General features: G+C 50.9%; 1 protein-coding gene across 2 annotated transcripts in view; it reads left to right on the forward strand.

Annotated features, from left to right (window-relative positions):
- Positions 1-2,878: 2,878 nt before the first annotated feature.
- The window catches only part of TBC1D9B (TBC1 domain family member 9B), a 39,771-nt gene continuing 22,046 nt past the window's right edge, over positions 2,879-20,603 (forward strand). For both annotated transcript variants that reach the window (XM_016147747.2, XM_016147748.2), the window contains exons 1-7: positions 2,879-3,064; positions 6,563-6,673; positions 10,723-10,841; positions 14,321-14,549; positions 15,514-15,772; positions 17,006-17,213; positions 19,790-20,002. In XM_016147747.2, coding sequence (XP_016003233.2) covers positions 2,947-3,064; positions 6,563-6,673; positions 10,723-10,841; positions 14,321-14,549; positions 15,514-15,772; positions 17,006-17,213; positions 19,790-20,002 — 1,257 coding nt within the window. In that variant the 5' untranslated portion in view covers positions 2,879-2,946. The remainder of the gene's footprint in view (positions 3,065-6,562; positions 6,674-10,722; positions 10,842-14,320; positions 14,550-15,513; positions 15,773-17,005; positions 17,214-19,789; positions 20,003-20,603) is intronic.

A 20,603-nucleotide genomic window follows, 5' to 3' on the forward strand; every position in this document is an offset into this window, starting at 1 on the left:
ACAGAAACCCCCACCAATACTTGTTAAGCAAAAGGGGAAAGCAGTGGGTCACAAAAGCTAAAATGCCAGCTAAAATGTCTTGGTTTGGCCCTCAAATACTGATACCCGGACACATCGTTAGTTTTGCTTCCTCCAGACTAACTCCAGTCTCGGTCTCAAGGTAGTAGTAGTTGGTCTACTTCCCCAGGAGGTAACCCAGACCAGAATGGCATCTACTTGACGCTGACCAGCTGGGTGGGAGGAACACAGCCATCACCGAGCCAGCCACTGTGGTCACAGACATAGAATATACCAACACCCAAGGCCAGTAAGGGTTCCACTTCTGCATCCCAGGAGTGCATTCAGCTTTACCTGAAAGACAGGAGCTGAGAGTCATAAGGTGTGGTTCCAACAGCAAAATTGTGCTGCTGCCCAGGAAGTAATGAGTTCTGGGGCAAAGCAGCAGGTGTCTGATCCAGGTGGAAGAGAGTTGAAGCCAGAAAGGTCTGCACATGAGTATTACCTCTTCCACTTACTACTATGAACTTAACAAATTGTTTCACCTGTCTGGACTTCAGCTTTATTGTCTGTAAGATAGAAATCATAAAATACCTACCTCATAGAGTTAACATGTGGGGATTAGATTTAAAATAATGTAAGAAGTCTAGTATCTGGAGTACATAAATAATTCTTACAACTCAATGATAAATAGACAACCCAATTTTAAAATGGACAAGGGATATGAATACACATTTCTCCAAAGAAGATAACTAAATGACCATCAAGCACATGCAAAGATGCTTCAAATCATAAGTTATTAGGGAACTGCAAATCCAAACCACACAAGGTACCACTTCACACCCACTAGAGTGGCTATAGTAAAAAAGACAATAATTGTTGACGAGATATGGAGGAACTGCAACCCTCACACATCACTGGTGGGAATGTGAAATGGTGTGGCTGCTTCAGAGAAGAGTTTGGTGGTTCCCTAAAAAATTAACTGCTTTATCGTATGACAGCAATTCTACTCTTAGGGGCCTGCCCAAGAGAACTGAAAACATGCCTACACAAAACTGATATATAAATGTTCACAGTAGCATTATTCACAACAGCCATAAAAAGAGAAACAACACATATGTCCGCCAACTGATGAATGGATCAGTTGCCTATCCTTACAACGGACTATTATTCAGCCATAAAAAGGAATGAAGCACTAATCTATGCATACATGAACCTTAAACAGGTTACAGTAAGTAAAACAACCCAGACACAAAGGCCACATACTGTATGCTTTCATTTACATGAAATGTACAGAATGGGTAAATCTATATAGTTGTTGCCAGAGGTGGAAGGGGATGGGAAATGGGGAGTGACTGCTAATAGGTAAGGGGTTTCTCTTGTGGAGTGATGAAAAAGTTCTGGAATTAGTAGTGATGGTCGCACAACTTTGTGAATCTACCAATAGTCACTGAATTGTGTACTTTCAAAGGGCAAACTGTATGGAATGTGAATTATATCTTAGAAAATGAAGGAAAAATGAAATAGACTTTAACACATCCTGAGTGCTCAATAAATGTTCGTTCTTTTCCTTCCTATAAAGAACAGTTCTCAAAAGGTGGCCCCCTGCCCAGCAGCATCGGCATCCTCTTGGAATTTGTTAGAAATACAAACACTCTGCGGTGGGGCCTAGCCATCTGTATTTTGACAAACCCTGCAGGTGATTCTGATGTTGCTCAAGTTTGAGAACCACTGGAATGGAGAAACCAAATAACCCACATCTCTTCTCAGGGTGTTAACAAGTACTTCCAAATTCTTGAGAGCATAAGAACATGTTATCAGTTTAAGCTTACAAAGTTTAAAGAAAACTGTACTCTATATTGAGAGTTGATTCAGTATCTCAAGCAACATTTCAGAAGACCTGTGATCACTCTGGCTGTCAACCACGAAAATGCCTGTTTATATCTACATCTATCATATTGGATTCTTGGATGCCAGTGACAGAAACCCAGTTAGAAACCAGCTTAAGCTTCAGGGGTAATTCTAAAATATCCCTTCCCTCTGCCCTCCCGCTGGACTCACAGGCCCTCAGCATGATCTTGCATCTCAATTGGCCCTGGACATTCTGCATTCGCACCCCAGACATTGTCACTAGCTGCCCCTTTCACACCAAACAATCCGTGTCTGGACTAGGAGGGGTCGAACCCTACAGGCAGCATTGAGAGAGCAGGGACCAGCATCCCAGCCTCACGTGCCGCCACCCCACGACCCTCCCTCGTGCCAGGGGAGAAACCTCCACTGGCCCCAGGGCCACCCAGCCTTAGTGTGACTGCACCGATTTCTGAGGATCCTGTCAGCCCTGGGATTTCTGACACACTCCTCCGCTCCGGCAGGTCCTCCTAGCCTTAGGCACAAGTGTCAAAATTGAGAATTATCACAATCGTCTAACCCTTTTCCAGCCGCCTTTTGCAATGTTAACACGCACTGGTCTCACTGCACGATCAGCCAAGAGCGTACTTCCAAACGCTATTTCTTTACGATTCCCCCAAAAACCCCTGGACAGATTTTCACAAAACGGGGGTGGGGGTGACGCAGGAGCAGGGCCCCTGCTCCTTTCCACAACCGGTTCCTCTGGTCTGAGGACTTGGCCATTACAGGTAGAGCCCGTGGCCGGAGGCTGGGACCGTTCCTCAAAGGCCAGGAGAGCGAGGGAGGCGGACACCGCGAGCAGGCGTGGGGGCGGAGCCGGGTGGGCGGAGCCGGCCCGGAGAGCCTGGGGCCGGGGCCGAAGTGGGCGGGGCCGGCCGGGAGAGCCGCGGGCCGGGACCCGGCGTCCTGCAGTCCGGCCGTCCGCCAGGGGGCGCCGCCCGCTCGGCCCACCTCCCGCTCCGCCCTCCCGCTCGGCCCCAGCGAGACGACGGCGGCGGCGCTTCCGCCTGGCCGGCCGGGCCCAATACGAGCAGTCCCACGATGTGGCTGGCCCCTGAGGAGGTGCTGGTGGCCAACGCGCTGTGGGTGACAGAACGGGCGAACCCCTTCTTCGTGCTGCAGCGGCGCCGGGGCCACGGCAAGGGCGGCGGCCTCACGGGTGAGAGGCGCGCGGCGGCCGAGCGGGAAGGGTGCGCTGGGTGGTGGGGCCGGACGACCCGCTCGGACTGCCCGCCGGGACAGGCCTGACCTGGGCCCGTCGTCGCGGACGCGCACATCAGCGCGCGCGGCGGGGCACGGGAGTGCAGGACCGGCCTGGCGGGGGCGGGAGGCGGGGACGGGGCTGGGGGCGTGGGGTAGAGACCGAGCTGGCGGCGGAGGTGGGTACGCAGCGGGAGAGGGATGGGAGATGAAGACAGGGCTGGGGGGAGGGGCGCGGTGCGGACGTGCGGGGGACTGGAGGAAGGCAAATGCTCTGGTATTCGGAGGCTGGTCGGGACACTTCGGCCCACCCAAGGAAGGCTGGCAGGGGCCTCTGCCTGGATTTGGTGCCCATGAGCTTCCCAGCACTCAGCCGAGGCGTGCGCAGCTTCCTGGCACGGGATTTCACAGCTGGAAGTCAGCGAGATGCCCTGGGCTTCCTCCGCCTGTTTCCCCAACGGTTTCTGAGGACCCAAGAGACACAGCACACCTTTCTTTCCCTTTGCTTCCTTCATTCCCAGCTCACCAAATAATTGCCGTATAGCCAGATCAGAGGTTCCCCAAGCTGCGGACCGGCATCCTTCCAGCTTCTCCCCCCCACCTTTCCTGATTCTGGGTGCCATTGGAGCTGCAGACCCAGGCTTTGCCAAATTACCAGTATATGATATTCTGGGGTGAGCTAGCCAGGGTGACCCTGTTCCCGTGTGGGCATCACCACTCACCCAGGATGAGGCTGGACAGGCACCTCCTAAGGTTTTGTGGCCTGTGAGATCCAAGGAATGTCCACTAGACGTCACTTCTGCAGGTGTCCTAGGCCCCTCATGCTTCAAGGCCTGGGCAGGCACTGCCAGAGTAGAACTGCTTGCTTGCCTCTTGTGGCCTGTTGACATACGGGACTGCAAGCTCAGTGTTGCCAAGAGAATTTTCTGTGAAACACCCAGGTTTTAAACGCTAGCAGTTAATATAGTCCTGGCAGATACAGAGGCTTCCCATGGGAGACCTTTGCTGCCATCCTCTCCTGGGCCACACCTCCTAATGTGTAAGAGACTATACGGTTCCCCAGAAAACTGCATTCCCTTCGGGGCCTTGGGCTCCCTCCTAATGGCCTCAAGAATCACGGGAGCCAGTGCTGGACCTGCCTCCTGACCAGGCTGCTCTGGAGCTGTGACAGCAGCCCCTCTGAAGAGGCTGACCAGTGGTCACCCTCAGGAGCTACTGCAAGCCCCTGTAGGAAATTGAAGTGCAGGTGCCCAGTACCTTTTGTTGCACCAGCTTAACATGTCACATCAGCCTGTGTTCTTTGAGCAGCTAGCTGTTCTGTGCTCTCTTTCTGTAGATCATCTCAAGTGAGCGGGTGTGTCTCTCTGCTCTGCCTGCCTGTGCAGAGAATGCCCTTTCCACCTCACTCATCTCTCCATGTCCCCCATGACGGACCTCCCTATGTCCCCCCAGAAAACCACTTCTGGAACCACCCCCCCCCACTTGAGCTAGGTTTCATGAATCCTGCCGTGGCCTTTCCTATGCCACTGTAGACACCATGGCCTCCTGAACACATCTCCCCAGGAGAGGAGCACTTAGTGATGTGATTTTATTCCAGCCATCTTTTATAAACAGATTCCAACTTGTATTCCTCATTGAAGAGTGTGAGTGTGAGGAGATGGTTCACCCATTATAAAGTTTTTAGGTCTCACGATGTGGGTATACCAACACCGTAAGGAAGAAAATAAAATTCCCAAGACCAGAAGAGAAACTCCAACAGAGATCATGAAAAAAAGGCTTATTCCAAACACTGATAAATCTTGACTATACCACTTTAACTGCAATTTAGAAGGGTATTTTAGAACATTTCAGTAAAACAAGTGAGAAATTACAGATTCCTGACCTGAATGTATATAAAGAGTACCTATTATAATCGGTTATTTTATTTATTAAAGACTGGAAGGAAAAAATGGTTAAAATGGAATATGAAACAAAAGTGTTAAAGTTAAGTAATAAAATTAATAGACATGATTCTGACATCAAGAAAATTGTAACAAAATATTTTGAGGTCATACCAAAAGCAGCACATTAAGAGAAAAAAAATAAATTTTAAATAGGAACAACGAACAGGTTTTTAGATGGCTTGATAATTCAGAACGAAGGGGAATGAATCAAGGTAGGCGTTCATCTCGTTTGTCGGGGAAATGATGATACTGACAAAGAGTGTATGTGATAAGAAGGAAAACTTGAAATGCACTAAAATGCTTCCGTTCAGAGATGAAAAAAAAACTGGGTGTTTTCCCAAATTGGACACATCTAAAAATTTGCATGTCTTTTTCAGTCCTGACTCCGGAGACTTCAAAGAATTTCCTTAAAGTTTCCATAATAAAAATGATGCTGTGACAGAGGAAAGACTGTATTATCCTCCTCTGGTTGATATGGAAAATGATGTTACGAAATCACTGTCTTATGAAAAAAGCCATCAGAGTACACAGCCCAAAATGTCTGGGGGGAGGCGAGGGATGTATCTTAACCCATTTCCTGTTTAGGAAGAAAAAAGCACAGCATTAATTTGATTTTACATAAACACACTCTTTGAGGCTGAAGTCTGATTGGTTTTCAATGTAAAAATAAAATATAAAAACTGTTCTTAGAGCTATTTCTAAACAGAACTCATCTCTAATCCTACTGTAACAAATATGTACATAAATTGGATTCATCAAATGAATCTTCAGCTAACGACTATTCAAGAACGATGTTAACATCGCACATAGGAATGCTACATTTTCTAGAATTTGACATTTTCAGCGATCAAGAATTACTATATTTTGTAATAGGAGATACCACTCCTGAAAACAGAATACTATAAATGGAATTATGTCATTGTTTTCCAAAGATTATCGATATGTTAGAGCGATGCAAAAATAATATTAAAAATGAGATATTTCATGGCAAACTTTGGGGTAAGGTTAGGACTGTAATCCACGAGTTATCTTGGGGTAAATGCTGCAGCCACAAGCACAGCCAGTGAGTATTCACGGGCCAAACAGGAAATGGGTTAAGATATGTGTCTGGCAGTTAATAAAACACATTGTGTAATTTTTTGTATTTTGTGACATTTGTGATATTGTTTTCCATGTGTAACTATTGTACTTTCTCATTCTTAAGAAATACTTGTTTTCAAACCTAATTTTGTAGTTTTTTTCAGGAGGGCCTCCCAGATTATTTAAGCTTTGGGCTTCATAAAACCTGCACGTGCCCCTCTCTGCAGGCGTTTCTGAGTTAGGAGGATGAGCACAGCTTCCAGGAGGACATGGGAGGGGGTCTCGATCGGTGTCAGACCCCAACTGACAGCCTTGGCAGGAAAAGAGGCCATTTGATGGAAGAGGTGCCTATGGCATTTTTCCCCTGGGCCCATCCTGGCTGCCAGGGTCAGCTCCGCACAACCTTCCCTCAGCATCTCTCTCCCTGCTCCCAGGTCTTCTCGTGGGCACCCTAGATGTGGTGCTGGACTCCAGTGCCCGTGTGGCCCCTTTCCGAATCCTGCATCAGACCCAGGACTCGCAGGTCTACTGGACAGTGGCGTGTGGTAGGTGCCCTGGATCACAAGGGGTGCTGGGCAGGGCCTTCCCTGAGAGGGGCTGGGAGGGAGGGGACTCAGCCCAAGTTGTAAGCTGGGTGTTGCCCCCTGAGAACCTGGTGCTGCCCTGCACTCACAGCCCAGGCCAGTGTCCCACTTCGTAAGGCAGTTCAGCCTGTCGCAGGCCAGCAGTACTCTGTGTCCTTTGTGGGCATTTGTGGGAATGGACACATGCAGAGTCCCAGTCAGCTGATACAGGTTCCCAACTGGGGTGGAGCAAGGCATCCTGCCTTTTTCCAAGTTCTCAAACCATAAACAAGTGTCCTTTTCATATCTAAATGCTATGTTTTCCCTTTTTTTTCCCCTTAGTAATTTGCTGTTTAAAACAGCCCCACATGGTGCCCAGGCGCCTGTGTCTCTGTGTGGCGGACGTGTTAGATGAGCTTCCTTCAGGCCTGAGTCAGTGCACTGGCCCAAGTTCGCTGTTAGCAATTAACATCTTATGTTAATAAGGTGCCTTTACACAGAAGGACACATAAAACAAGTTACATGTTTATTGATCAGTTAAAGAAAATGTCATGGCCAAAGACTCCAAGAACTTAGCCCTATCGCTCCCCTGGGAGCAGTCTTGGCAAAATCAGTGTTCTGTAAGACTCTGTGGGACATAACTACTGGGAATAATGAGAATTGAGAATCGCTGCAGTTGTCCCCCCAGCAGGAAACACGCTCCCTTCCTGAGATTCTGGGAGGAAGCAGTCCCCCGTCACTGGGCATCTGGCTGAAGTCACTCGTCACTCAGATAAAACTGTCCTAGCAAGCACTCAGCACTGCCTGCAGGCCAGGCACTTACGGGAACTTTCCAACAACTCTGGAAGGTGGAGCTTTAGTTTTCTCTAATTTGAAGATAAGGCAGCTGTGGCCCAGAGGGGTTGAGTACCTTGCCCAAGGTCACACAGACCTGCAGTTCAGACCCAGAGCACCTGCTCATGTGCCTAAGCTGGATACCTCTATGTGTTAGAAGCCACCATGTCACTGTCCCCCAGAATAATGATCTTCCTTGGAGGCTTGAAGAGGTGACAGGAGCGCTCATGGCTGAACCCCAGCTTGAGGAAAGGAGGTCAAGGCTGGAGGCCCAGGGTAGACAGCAGCCAGCACAGCCAGCCCCCTTACCCAGCACCCAAACAGAGGTGTCCTCCCCTTGTGCGAGTGACTGGAGGAAAGCTTATCAAGCAGAGCCTGCCCAGGGCCGAGTTTGTTCTTCTGGTTCCAGAGCCTAAGTGGGGCACCGGGGGCTGGTTTGTCCACAGGAGAGAGGGGATTCCTATGGGGACTATTCCAGAGTAGGGCCGGGAGGTTGCTGTGTGCCTGGGCTATGAGCACATTATTTACCCTTGAGTGAGCCCTCGATATTTGCATGTTTCAGCGGGATTCTTCCTAGGGAACAGCTGGGGAGGGGGCAGTGGCAGTCCCTCTGTGGGGCAGAGGAGAGCGGCTGTGTGGTGTGGGAACCCCTGTGGTGGCAGCGCAGCCTGGTGCTGGGGAACCCCAGCCCTTGGCCTCAGGCTACACACCACACACTTACCTGCTCTCCATTTTGCCAGCCCCGTAGCCCTGCCCTGGTCTCTGCCATGCCTCCCAGCTGTCCTCGTCCCCACCTGTCAGCTCTCCCAAATCAGACATGGTCCCACGGGCACTGGCAGTGCATCCCGACTCCTCAGTCTGCCACTGAAGGACTTCGGGGTCTGCCTGCCCCTCTTCTGCCGTCCTCCCTTCAGCTCCCACCTGGCCTTCAGCCCGTCAGGACACTAGCAGGGCCTGAAGCTCCTACGCACCCATCCTGACAGTGCGAGTACAGCATCCCCCACATCCACCTGACCTCTTCCTCCAGCTCTGATGTCCCCTCCTGTGTAAAAACCTCCCCAGGCCTGAGTATGCACCCTTTCTTCTTGCTTCTTGGGATTCACCGGCCTCCACCAGCACTTTCACACTGAAGGCCCGCTGGCTCTCCTGCTAGACTGACAGCTCCCTGCGGGCGAGGGTGGGCTCTGCAGCTGAGCAGCCTGGGTTAGGATTATGGTTTGCTCACTTTCCGGCTGTATGACCATAGGCAACTTAACCTCTCTGTGCCTTAGTTTCATCCTATAAAATGAAAATATCTCCAAGGTACTCTAAGAATTAAAACAATCCATGAAAAGTTCTGGAAGCAGAAGTAACCCTGATGAATTTAATTAGTTGTTATATTCTTTTTACTCCCAGTACCTAACATAGAGATGGCATCATTTACTTAATACTAAATGAAGATGGAGTTACTTTTAACTAATACTTTTAAATGCACGTATGTAAATATTTAGTTATAAATATTTATAACTAAAGCGCATCTACAGATCCACACAGGCAGCATAGACAAGATTTCTTCTATTTTCGGCTGTCGAGAACGTGAATGATACAGTAGAGTTAATTTCCATATTCAAATGTGGATGTTGGCAAAAAGACAGAGAAAGGAAACCCTTCCCCTACTAACTAGACCTTGGCCTCCATGCACCAGGGAAAGGAGGCCATAACAAAAATGCAAAGAAAAATGGGGGAGGGGGACGGTAATTTTTGGATGATCAGGGTAATTTTACCTGCTGTTGTGACCCACTGTGAGCTATAGAAGTCCAGGTTTCATCAACGTTACATTGGCACCCCTACACCAGCCAGTGGGAAGGGTCCTTCCCTGGAACTGCTCATTAGGGTACTGAGCTGCTGGGGTAAATGTGAAGAAACAAACAGATAAACCTCAGCCAGATGGCTGAGCTGTGACAAGTGACAGAGCACCGAGCAGGTGCCTGAGTGGGGAGATGGTGGGGACTCATTTGGCCGGGCCTGGGCAGGCTCAGGACTATTTTCAACTGGTGGAAGAGTGTTCCCAGGTGGGGAAGGACGGGTGCCCAGGATCTGGCACTCAGCAAATGTGTCCGTGGTCCTCAGCCATGCTGGACTTGTGGCTTTGCCAAGGCTCCTCCATGCCAAGTGTGGTTTTCCCGGGATCACCTGATCAACAGTCCACAGACCGTTGCACCCCAGGATGGTAGAGAAGGTGCAGGCCTTCACTCCTCTTCTTTTTTTGTGTTCATTAATTCAGAAAACAGGTCTTGAGTGCAAACCCCATGCCTGGCACATGCAAAGCCCCCCAAAATGGGGTGCCAGAGGCAGGGGAAGGCAGGCCAGGCTGACACCAACCTCATCCCTTTGCTTCTCTTCTTAGGACCCCTTTGCCCAATTCCCTGATGTGAGCAGAGAGGACAGCTGCTCCGCCCTTTGGTAATGACATCAGGCTGCCTTTTCTCAGTTTTGCCATTTGCACTGGACCTGCATCATCCTCCAGGGCCCCTTCCCTGAGGACAGGGACCACCTTTTAGGCGGGGCAGATGCTAGGGGCCAGCCCAAAGCCAAAGGGGTCAGTCAGGGCTTCCTGGAGGAGGTGAGAGCAGGGCTGGGATTTGAGCCGGAAAAGAGGAAAAGAAGGAAGGAGCATTGTGGGTAGAGGCCTAGGTGAGTGTATCGGGCTTCAGAGGGAGTGGAGCCACCAGCGGGGGCATGGGGCCTTTCAGGAAACTCCAGCTGCCATCTACGGACTCCTGAATTCTCCCTTATACCCAGTCTGGCCCTGTCTGGTTAGTCATCTATATAGGAAAGACCACATTAAGTCCTATTATCTCCAAGAAAAATTTTCGTGAGTCAGCAAACTCGTAGATACATAGGCCATTTCGGGGAGGACACATAGGGAACTAGTGGTCATTCTCACTCAACGCTAAGGGGAAGTGGAGGCTTCATTTTCCATGTGAGTCTGCAATTCTGCCTAAATTTCTTTATTTTTTATTTTTACAGGACCATTTATGACTTTTGTTTTATACTTATAGTAAAGCTTATGAAGGAAAAGAATAAGCAGCTTCAAGATTGTAGTCACTTGGATATAGCAAATTCGGTCACCCATTTAATCTCTCTTCTTTGAGTTTATGTTTATGGCCTGGTGATTGTATGATTTTCTTTTCTTTATTCTACCCAACCTCCCCTAGGTTCTTCCCGCAAAGAGATCACCAAACACTGGGAGTGGCTGGAAAACAACTTACTCCAGACGCTGTCCATCTTTGACAATGAGGAAGATATCACCACCTTCGTCAAGGGCAAGATAAATGTAAGATTCACCTTTACTTCTCTGGGTTGGCAGTGTTCATGTACATCAGCTTATAGCACCTTCAGACAACACGGTGTCAGTCTTATCCCCAATTTGCAAAGATGGAAGAGAAGTGCCCGCTGCCATTTTCTTGGTGGTGGAAGGGGCAGGTGAGCTCACTGCCCACACAGGCCCTGTCTTCTGGCCAGCCGTGGGGGTCCGACTGAGCTGGGAGTTTCCATTCCCTACAAAGGGCCCAAGAGCTAGTATGCAAGTACACAGCTGCTGCCAGCAGCTCGGCTGGCAAAGGAAGAAGCTAGAAATAATAGGAGAGTTGGAGGCATGTTTCTATTATAAAACCGACATGACTTAAAACTGCACAGACCCTTTGACCCAGCAGTTCTTTTGCCTGGAATTTAGCAAATTGGGGGTATTCATATGTGTCAGGGCGTTGACTACAACATGTCAGCAGAGAGACTGTAGTGGTGCCTCCCAGACCTCTGGTCAGGAAAGCAGCTACTGGTTCCTCTGCAGAGCAAAATGAGAGCCATGAGTTTTGTGAGCAAAGCGTTTACTGGGCACTTTCTGTGAGTCCTGTGCTGAGCGCCAACTTTTGAGCAGACTGGGTCAGTCCTCTGTGGTATTTTACAGCTATCCAAATAATAATTATGAGAATTGCAGCAATGTGTAAAAACTTATGTCATGGTGATGTTTAGGTCATTTCCTGTTCCAGGACTAATTAACAGGATGATGAATGTTTATCTGAATATTTATTTCTGTTGGATTGTAGTCTTAGGTTAACTTCCTGGGAGAGCTTCAACTAGCTCAGAGTTTCATGGTGCTGAGTTGCTTTGTGACTTCCTGACACCAGCGCTTCCTACACCTGGCAGAGGGTACCAAGAGTTCCTCAGCTATTCTCTATGCACTTGGGGTTCCAGGTACATTGGATGTGCTGCCTCCTCTTTCCAGAGCAGCAGGCAGAGAGCTGGGTCAGGCCTTCACTGTCCTATGAGGGAAGTGTCACTGTTACTGGACTGTAACAGTGACAGTAATAACAATAGTAGCATCGCTATATACTGCTCATATGCCAGGCTCAAGCACACCAATCTGGTAAATAGAACAAAGCTCTAAATCACTCACTCAAAGGAAATGGAAATTAGAAAATATTTAGAACTGAAGGGTAATTAAAATACTACCGTGTATCAGGGTCGTGGGGATGCAGCAAAAGCAGTACGCTAAAGGAGAAGTAAAGCCTAAATCTCACCATATAAAAGAAGAAAGACTGGAAATTAATGAGCCAAGTATCTAACTCAGTAGAGGCTCCAGAGAAACCAGGAAATTAGAAAGGAAACAACAGAGGACGGAAGTTGATTCCGTAAGGAACAGGGAATGGTAGAGAACACTCACAGACCGTGGCAGAGGGACCCGGGGTGGCGGGGGAGGCTCCTGTAAGCAGCTCTAGGGGCGGAATGTGAGAAGGATTTGTACAGACCCAGAGTTTAAAGAAAGAGAAGTAATGCCATAAACAGCCTTAGGCCAATAACTTTAAGAACGTAGACAAGATGGACACTTTTTTAGAATAATATGTATTCGTTTCCACAACAAGTTACCACAAACTGTAACAACACAAAACAAATTCATTATTTTTCAGTTCAGGAGTCAGAGCTCAGAAATGGGTCTCATGGGCTAAAGTCCAGTGTTGGCAGGGCTGCCTGCCTTCTAAAAGCTCTTGGGGAAATCCATTTCCTTGCCTTTTCCAGCTTTTAGAGAGGCCATTTGTGTTCCTCAGTTCTTGGCCCTTCTGTCATAATTAGTGCTAGCAGTGTGGCATCTTCCAATCAATTGATCAGTCACCCGCATCTCATCCCCTCTGTGACTGTGACCCTCTTAGGTCCTTGAAAGGCTTCTGTGATTATATTGGGCTCGCCTGTGTTATCCAGGATCATCTCCCCATGATTGTCTCAGAATCCTTATTTAATCTCATCTGTGGAGTCCCTTTTGCTCTATAAGATCACATTTTCCCAGGTCCTGGGGATTGGACTGTGGACATCTCTGGGGGCCATTATTTGGCCAAATACACAGTATAACTTAAAACGAGACTCAGAAAGACATGGGAAATCTGAATATGCCTAAAACTATGAAAGATGTGGAATCAATATGTTACAATTTACCCAGTGATTTTACAGTCCAGCAGTATCAGCCGACAAACAGAAGACCCCAGGATGGGAGCCAACTGGCTTGTTCCGGTTAGCAGGGAGTGTTACACCTGAGTATAGGCCAGTGTGGAATGCAGACAGGCCATGTCAGCCCCTCTGCTCCCTGTTTGGGGTCTCCCAGATGCAGCTGGAAGGAGTGGGGGTGACCCAGGAAGGTGGCCCCCGGGGCAGGGTGGTCAGTGGTGGTCACTGTGGGGGAAGGATGTGGGGTGCTTCCTCTGACTCCCAGTGGGTGGAATCCAGGGCAGCAGAGACAAAGGCAGGGCCTTAATAATGAGGAGAGGACTTTGCCAGACCCTTTGCCCAGTTCCCACAGGAGCGCTCAGCAGACACCAGCTTGAGAAATACGTTGAAGTCACAGCTACAGCAGGGTTGGCTGCACCGAGATAGATGCATCAGAGCAGACGTTACCTACTGGATATCCCCCAGCTCCTGGCTGTTCTCCCTGCCCATGGATGGAGGGACAAGAGGCTGCCGGAGGGACAAGAGGCTGCCGGGGGGCCTGGCACAGGCAGCTGGTGGGGCCCAAGCCTCAGCCTTGAACTAACTATCTTATAGTGTTGAATAATCGTCCTGGAAAATCTGTGTGCCTTTGAGCTGAGTGCTAAGAACCTGTTATCCAGGTTCTGGGAGGATTAGGGCTGGCCCTGGGCCCAGAGTGATGTTTCCAGGCACCCTGAGCCTAGTGAAGATGCAGGCAGGACAAAATTAGCATAGATGTGCCCTGGCCGAGTGGGCCCTGTTGCTGGTCAGTGGGCAGGGTCAAGAGGCAGGGGGCAGGGGGATCAGATACAGAACTTCTCTAAGATATCGTCATGAGAAAAGTACTTCACAGTGCCATAGCATACTGCTATTTGGGTAAAGAAAGGGAAATAGAAAACCATATGTATTCACTTAAAGGTGCAGCAGTGCCTACATGTCTGGGAGGAAACCAGGAGAGTGGCCACGGCGGTGACAGGAGAGTCCATTTTCATTGAATATACTTTTCTGCTCTGCACTTTTTACCATTATATTTTTTAGAAATTTTATGTAAAATGTCACTGGTTCGTGTCAGTGGTGATAATAGTTCAGAGAGTTGAGGGAACATGCCCAATCACATGGGCAGCGTCTGTCTGACTACGTGCTGCCAGAGCAGCTGACCAGGCCTGCCCCTGCTTATGGCCGTGAGGCCAGTGTCATGAGTGCCACCACTGGGTTCCCCAGCACTCTGTGTTCCTCCTGCCTTTGCCTATCTTGGCTGTGGGAACACTGGGCCCGCCAGGAACCAGTTCCCTTGTCCTCCAGGGTATCATTGCAGAAGAGAACAAGAACCTGCAGCCTCAGGGAGAGGAGGACCCTGGGAAGTTCAAGGAGGCCGAACTGAAGATGCGGAAGCAGTTTGGGATGCCTGAGGGGGAGAAGCTGGTCAACTACTATTCCTGCAGCTACTGGAAGGGCCGCGTGCCCAGGCAGGGCTGGCTCTACTTGACTGTCAACCACCTGTGCTTCTACTCCTTCCTGCTGGGCAAGGAAGGTGAGCATGGGCTCCCCTGCAGCCCCGTGTCCCCCAGCTGGTCCTGTCTTCCTCAGCCCCTCTGCCCTTACCCCCGACCTTGCCTCCAGAAAGTTCACCACTTTTCCAGACTGTCGAAGTCCCTGAGGGATCTCTTTCCTCTCAGCCCCCAGACATTTTGTCCCCACTCATATAACCACTGGGTCTCCCTAAAACTAAGTGCCACCTCAGTAGCCCACAGTAGGAATGCCCAGACTTGAGCCAGGCACATACCCGGCTCTTGGGAGCTCCTATCACATATGTCTACCAGTGTGGTTCTTCACATAGTGACTTTCTGCACGGGGCCACCCTCTTTTTTTTTCATGGAGCATTGGAGACACACGTCCATGAATGGCTCCAGGTTACTCCATGCTTGGTGCTTCAAGTCCCTCCGTGGGGGCAGTCCTTGCCTCAGGGGCAACCAGTGCCCTCTGCTGCCACCTTGCCCCTAGAAAGAGCCTCCAGTGCTCCAGCTGTCCCAGTATTGCATTTCCCAGCCCAGCAAGGCCTTCTCCCACCATGCACACACCTGCCACATCCTCCCCACACCTCATCAGGCAAGGGCTGGTATCTGTGCTGGTCACACCATGTTGTGACTTTTGACTTCATATCAGTGCATTCTCACTACATGGGGCATCTTGGCACCAGAATCTCAGCAATCTCTCCTACACACATTCATTTATGTCACATGAGCTGTTCATGGGGCAAACAGGCACCCAGTCTATTCTCAGGGCCAGTGCTGGGTTGGCCTGGGCCGCAGTGGAGACCCCTGCAGCCTGTCCCTGGTCGTGGCACGCATGTCCCAGCACAGCCGGGCTCAGGCGCAGGGCATGCTGAGGGTGCAGTTCCCCTTGTGGGTTCCGAGTTCAGGCGAAAGTCAGGAGCCCGCGCTGCCTAGCCCTTGCGCCCATTTGACCTGGTGGTCCTCTGTCCCTGCGATGTCCAGTAAGCCTAGTGGTGCAGTGGGTGGATGTCACACGGCTGGAGAAGAATGCCACACTGCTCTTCCCCGAGAGCATCCGCGTGGACACCCGGGACCAGGAACTCTTCTTCTCTATGTTTCTCAACATTGGTGAGACCTTCAAGCTCATGGAGCAGTTGGCCAACCTGGCCATGCGGCAGCTGCTGGACAGTGAGGGCTTCCTGGAGGACAAAGCACTGCCCAGGCCTGCCCGGCCGCACCGGAACATCTCAGCTCTGAAGCGGTATGTGGTCCCAGGGTGTAGGGCCTGTGGGAGGGAGAGGGTAAAGGTGTGGCTGCAGGACGGCACTGAAAAAATGCAGAGGGGTTGTCCTAAGAGGCACATTCATCCTTGCCACCCCATCATGGGGAGGTCTCCCACAATCCTTTGTATCAGAGAAGCTGAGGCACAGAAAGGCTGAGACACTTGCCCAAGGCCCCTTAGCAGTGAGCAGTGGAGCCAGGGTGTGACCTGCAGCTGGTGCCCTCCTGTCTTCCTCACCACCTCGGTCAGGGAGCCCCCAGAGGCCGCTCTGGCCACTACAGCGATCCCATCCCATGTGCTCGGACTTCCTCTCACTGTGACTGACAGCTCTTCTCAGCACCCCTTGGCCAGTGGCCCCTCATAGCTGTAGCCATGGGAGTGCTGCCAGGGAGCTCTGAGGTCTCTGCTACCCTGTCCATGGCAATTGGTAGACAAATGGACAGATAATGGTGGCTGGCCCTCCGGAGGAACACTTTTGTGCGCTCCTTAGTGGTAGGCTCACTGGAAACCTGCAAGGGTGGCTGGGAGCTCAGAGGTTCCCTGAACCCTGGTGTCCCACAGGCAGTTCACACCCACGTGCTCGGAGACCATGGCCCAGGCCCAGAATCAGGTGTGCCTTTGGACAAGAACACTGTACACAGACATCACTCTCCTGGTGTGATGGGGTGGCTTTTGGGACCTTCTGGAAAGAAAATGAGGGGAGCCAGGACTTGACAGTCCTAGGTAGGCACTGTCCACGGTTTGCCTGCCAGGCCCAAAGCAGGCTGCTGGCGGCCCCCATGGGCTGCAGGGAGAGGGATGTTGGCCAGGCTCCTACCTCACACAACTATGGGCCAGGCGAGTATGTGTTTTAAATCAAGCAACAGCATGTGTTTTAGTCTGAACTCCACACTTGCCTGTCGGAAGGTCCTTGCCTAGGTTACTAGGTGGGGCTGGGTCCTCCCAGTGAGAAGTAGCAGAGCAGGTGCAGGGAACCTCTGGGCAAGCAACGTGTCATACTCTGTCAGCCTCTAGATGACCTCCCACAGCCACCACTCCTCTGCTGGTTGTATGAATGTCCCACATTTTACTAGGCCATTTAAGGTGCATGTTTTCTTGAACTCTGAGATCCCTGGGTACAACTTGCTTATGAGAGGACCCCAAAGATCCTAGATCCAGTGTGGAAATACAACACTTGTCCCTGCCCTCCTACCCCCACTGTGGCTTCCCCAGAGACCTGGACGCCCGAGCCAAGAATGAGAGCTACCGGGCCACATTCCGGCTCCCTGGGGATGAGCGCTTGGATGGCCACACAAGCTGCACCCTGTGGACACCATTCAACAAGCTGCACATCCCTGGCCAGATGTTCATCTCTAGCAACTACATCTGCTTTGCCAGCAAAGAGGAAGATGCCTGCCACCTTATCATACCCCTGCGGGAGGTAAGCACCCAGGCCTGGGCTGGCTCCACCCTGACTTGCCTGAGCAGCCCCTTGGCATTCAGTGGTGGGCGCCTGGAGGGGATGTGGCGAGTCAGTGCCCATTTGAGTGTCTGCCCTGTGCCAGGCCTCTCAGCAGTGGGTATACCAGATGCCCCTCAGAGGTCGCCTCACCTAGTGGGCAGAAGGGGTGGGGCTTTAGGTGCTAGGAGAACCCACACTGGGACATAAGAAAATCTAGGAAGGATCTTTACCTTCCTGCTGGGAGTGACCAGGGAGTGTCCCTCAGTCTTACCTTACTGGCCTGCATCTGGGTTTGGAGGATGCTGACCCCACACCAGCCCCGCCATGTCACTTTCAGAGGCCCCCTTACTTTTTTTCTCTGACACCTGTCCTAGCTGTGGCTCAGGTGCCATAGTGTCATCAGAAGCCAGCTCTCAGCTATTAAGATATGGTTAGCACTTACCTGTCAGAGGTGGAGGCCATTTGTCCTGCGTTGCAGTGAACAATGTACAGCAAGGGCAAGGGCCCTCGCCCAGACAGAAGGCACCAACCCTGAGGTCAGGGCAGGTCTCAGGCCTCCTTTTCCTCGTGGCTAAAGCACAGTGAGGTTTTTAAGTTATAATTTATATTTTTTTATTTTTTTTATTTTTTATTTTTTTTAGGCAAGGCAACCCTTGGTCGACCTCACAGATTGCAAGGACCTTGTCAGCTTACAATCCCTTTGTTTTGGGGGGTTTTTTTTGCACCAACAGCACCTGGTCTTCATAGGTGCTCTCCCATCTTAAGTTATTTAAACCGTGGTGTTTTGATTTGATTAAAAACCTAGAGCAGTGAGACCTTCCTGGCATTTGCACAAAGCCCTCGAGTTACAGATGTAGCTGTGACTAGGTATGGGGTAGTGTGCTGCCTCAGTTCCCAGAGTCAGAGGCTAAGGACTCCAAAAAGCCACAGCCCCAGAAGCTCTAGGCTGAGAGGCTAAGAGGCAGCCCCTGACCCCATACTCCCCTTAGGCCCAGGCCCATGGGTTTGTCCTGGGTGCTATACTGACATGGACCCAGGGCCTGGGGGCTGGCTAAGGGGTCCCCTCAGGTCTTCAATCCATCCAGCGTGACGTCTGAGGCAGAGTGTGCTGGCTGAGCCAGGGAGCAGGATAGCCTTGTGCCCTTGGGAGGGTGCTGCAGCTGGTCAGAATGGAGGCCAGTGCTCAGCGTCCCAGCCAGTGGGGCTCCACAAGAATCTTCACTCAAAGCCGGTTGTACTTGTATGTCTGGTGGGCTCTTGAATTTGCACACCCAAATGTGCTCTGTTCATCCCACCCCAGGCAATGGTGCCCCTTCCCTCCATCTGCTCTAGTGAAAATCTAGGGCTACCCTTGAGGCTGACCTGGCATCATTCCTGCATCCTGACCATAGCATGTCCCTTCCTCTCCATGGTCACCACCTCAGACACCACCTCAGGAGTATCCCGCCCACATCTAACCACTTTAGGACTCATCCTCCCGCAGCAGCCAGCTCAATTTAAAACATTGATCAGAGCATGTCAGTGCCCTGTGTGGAATCCTCCAGCATCTTCTCCTGTGATTAGGAAAATCCCCAACTGCCTGTTGGACCTGTGCAAGCTTCAGTGAGCCCTCTGCCTCTTCTCAGATCTCAGCTCACATGCATGTGGACATGTTTGCATACACGCTCACACATGCATTCTCACACATGTATACACATAAACATACCACACAGAAACATATCATACACATACATGCACATGTACATGTAACACGCCACACACATGCACGTGTGCCAGTACATGTACACATACCACCCCCACTACTCAGAAATACACACCACACACATATGTTCATGCATATACTTTTATACATACATTGATGTGCACATGCATGCCCCCCGCCACCCCTGCTTACTCGCCCCAGCTTCCCCAGCCTTTCCTTGTCTATCAGGCCAGTCCGGCACCTCCTCAGGGCAGTTGCTGGGTCTCTGTCCCAGCTCCTCACCTGGATGCACCGGGTCTCAGTTCAGCTGCTACGTTCCGAGGAGCCTTCAGCACAAAGCAGCCTGGTGACTTCCCAGTTGGCCTTACCACTGCCGCCACCCCTGGTGACCACACGTGTTCAGCCTGCATGGCTATTGTGTAGCGCTGCTGCAGGCTCTGTGGAGGCATTCCTGAAAGCCCATCCTGTGCCCTCCAATTCATGCCCGTGCTGCTCTGTCCACATGCCTTGGTATCAGCCAGGCCCAAGAAGCACCTGTCAGCAAGTATCCTGGGAACCAGCGAGTAGGCTTCAGAGCAGGGTAAGAATCGGCCATCTTTGAGATGCTGCTAAGGGCCAGAAGCTAGACTCACTGTCCTCAGGACAGTCCAGCAGGGACTCACTCCCATCAACAGGTGAAAAAATGAGGTCGAGACCTGCACATAACTTGCTCACAGCAACAGGCAGCAGAGTTGGAATGTGAGCGTCAATCCATACATCGCACCCTGCCGGGGCCTCTGTGCTCTCCCCAGGACATGGGCCCTTCCAGTTCTCCATCCCCAGATACTGACACCTAGTGTTCTTACTTTCCCAGGTGACCATTGTCGAAAAAGCCGACAGCTCCAGTGTCTTGCCCAGCCCTCTGTCTATTAGCACCAGGAGCAAAATGACCTTCCTGTTTGCCAACCTGAAAGACCGTGATTTCTTGGTTCAGAAGATCTCTGACTTCCTTCAGAAAACACCGTCCAAGCAGCCAAGTGGCCTTGGGGCAGGGAGGAAAGCCAGTGTCAGCAACCCAGTTCCAGAGGTGAGAGGGTGCCTGGCAGCAGCAGGGTGGGGGTCCAGGCCAGGATAGGAGCCCAGGCAGCCCTGTGGTGCCTGCCATAGGCCTTGGTGGGAAAGGTCCCCACTGGATTTGGGGCGGAGAGCCTTGACCTAGCCCCAGTCTCGGGTGCCAGTCCACACTCACTGCCCAAGGTCACAGGCCTCTGCACCCTGCCACACCCCCCGTCCCACTGGGCATCTCCCACCTCCGCAATCCCATTGCCCAGGAGAAGCCTTCTGTATCAGACCTGCCACCCTTGTGAGCGTGTGCTGCACTGAGAGCCACACCATGTAGTCCTGTCCAGCTGGAGAGCTGGGGTTCATTCACCTGGCCTTCCTCCTGTCACTCAGTCTAAGGTCCCTACAGGGAAAGATCCCCTTTTAAAGATTTCACCGCAATCTCATCATTACACCAATAAAACAGACAAGAATTCCTGAATGTCAAGTACTTATATTCACATTTCCCAAGTGCAGATGCACTTTTTACACTTTAAGCATGGGAATTATGGTACGTGATGGTCACATATTACTCCTTTTTATCTATAGATTTTGTGTTCACTTGTGCCTCTACCTCTCTATCCCTC

Source organism: Rousettus aegyptiacus, unplaced genomic scaffold (genome assembly GCF_014176215.1).
Source record: "Rousettus aegyptiacus isolate mRouAeg1 unplaced genomic scaffold, mRouAeg1.p scaffold_m13_p_7, whole genome shotgun sequence".
Taxonomy (NCBI): domain Eukaryota; kingdom Metazoa; phylum Chordata; class Mammalia; order Chiroptera; family Pteropodidae; genus Rousettus; species Rousettus aegyptiacus.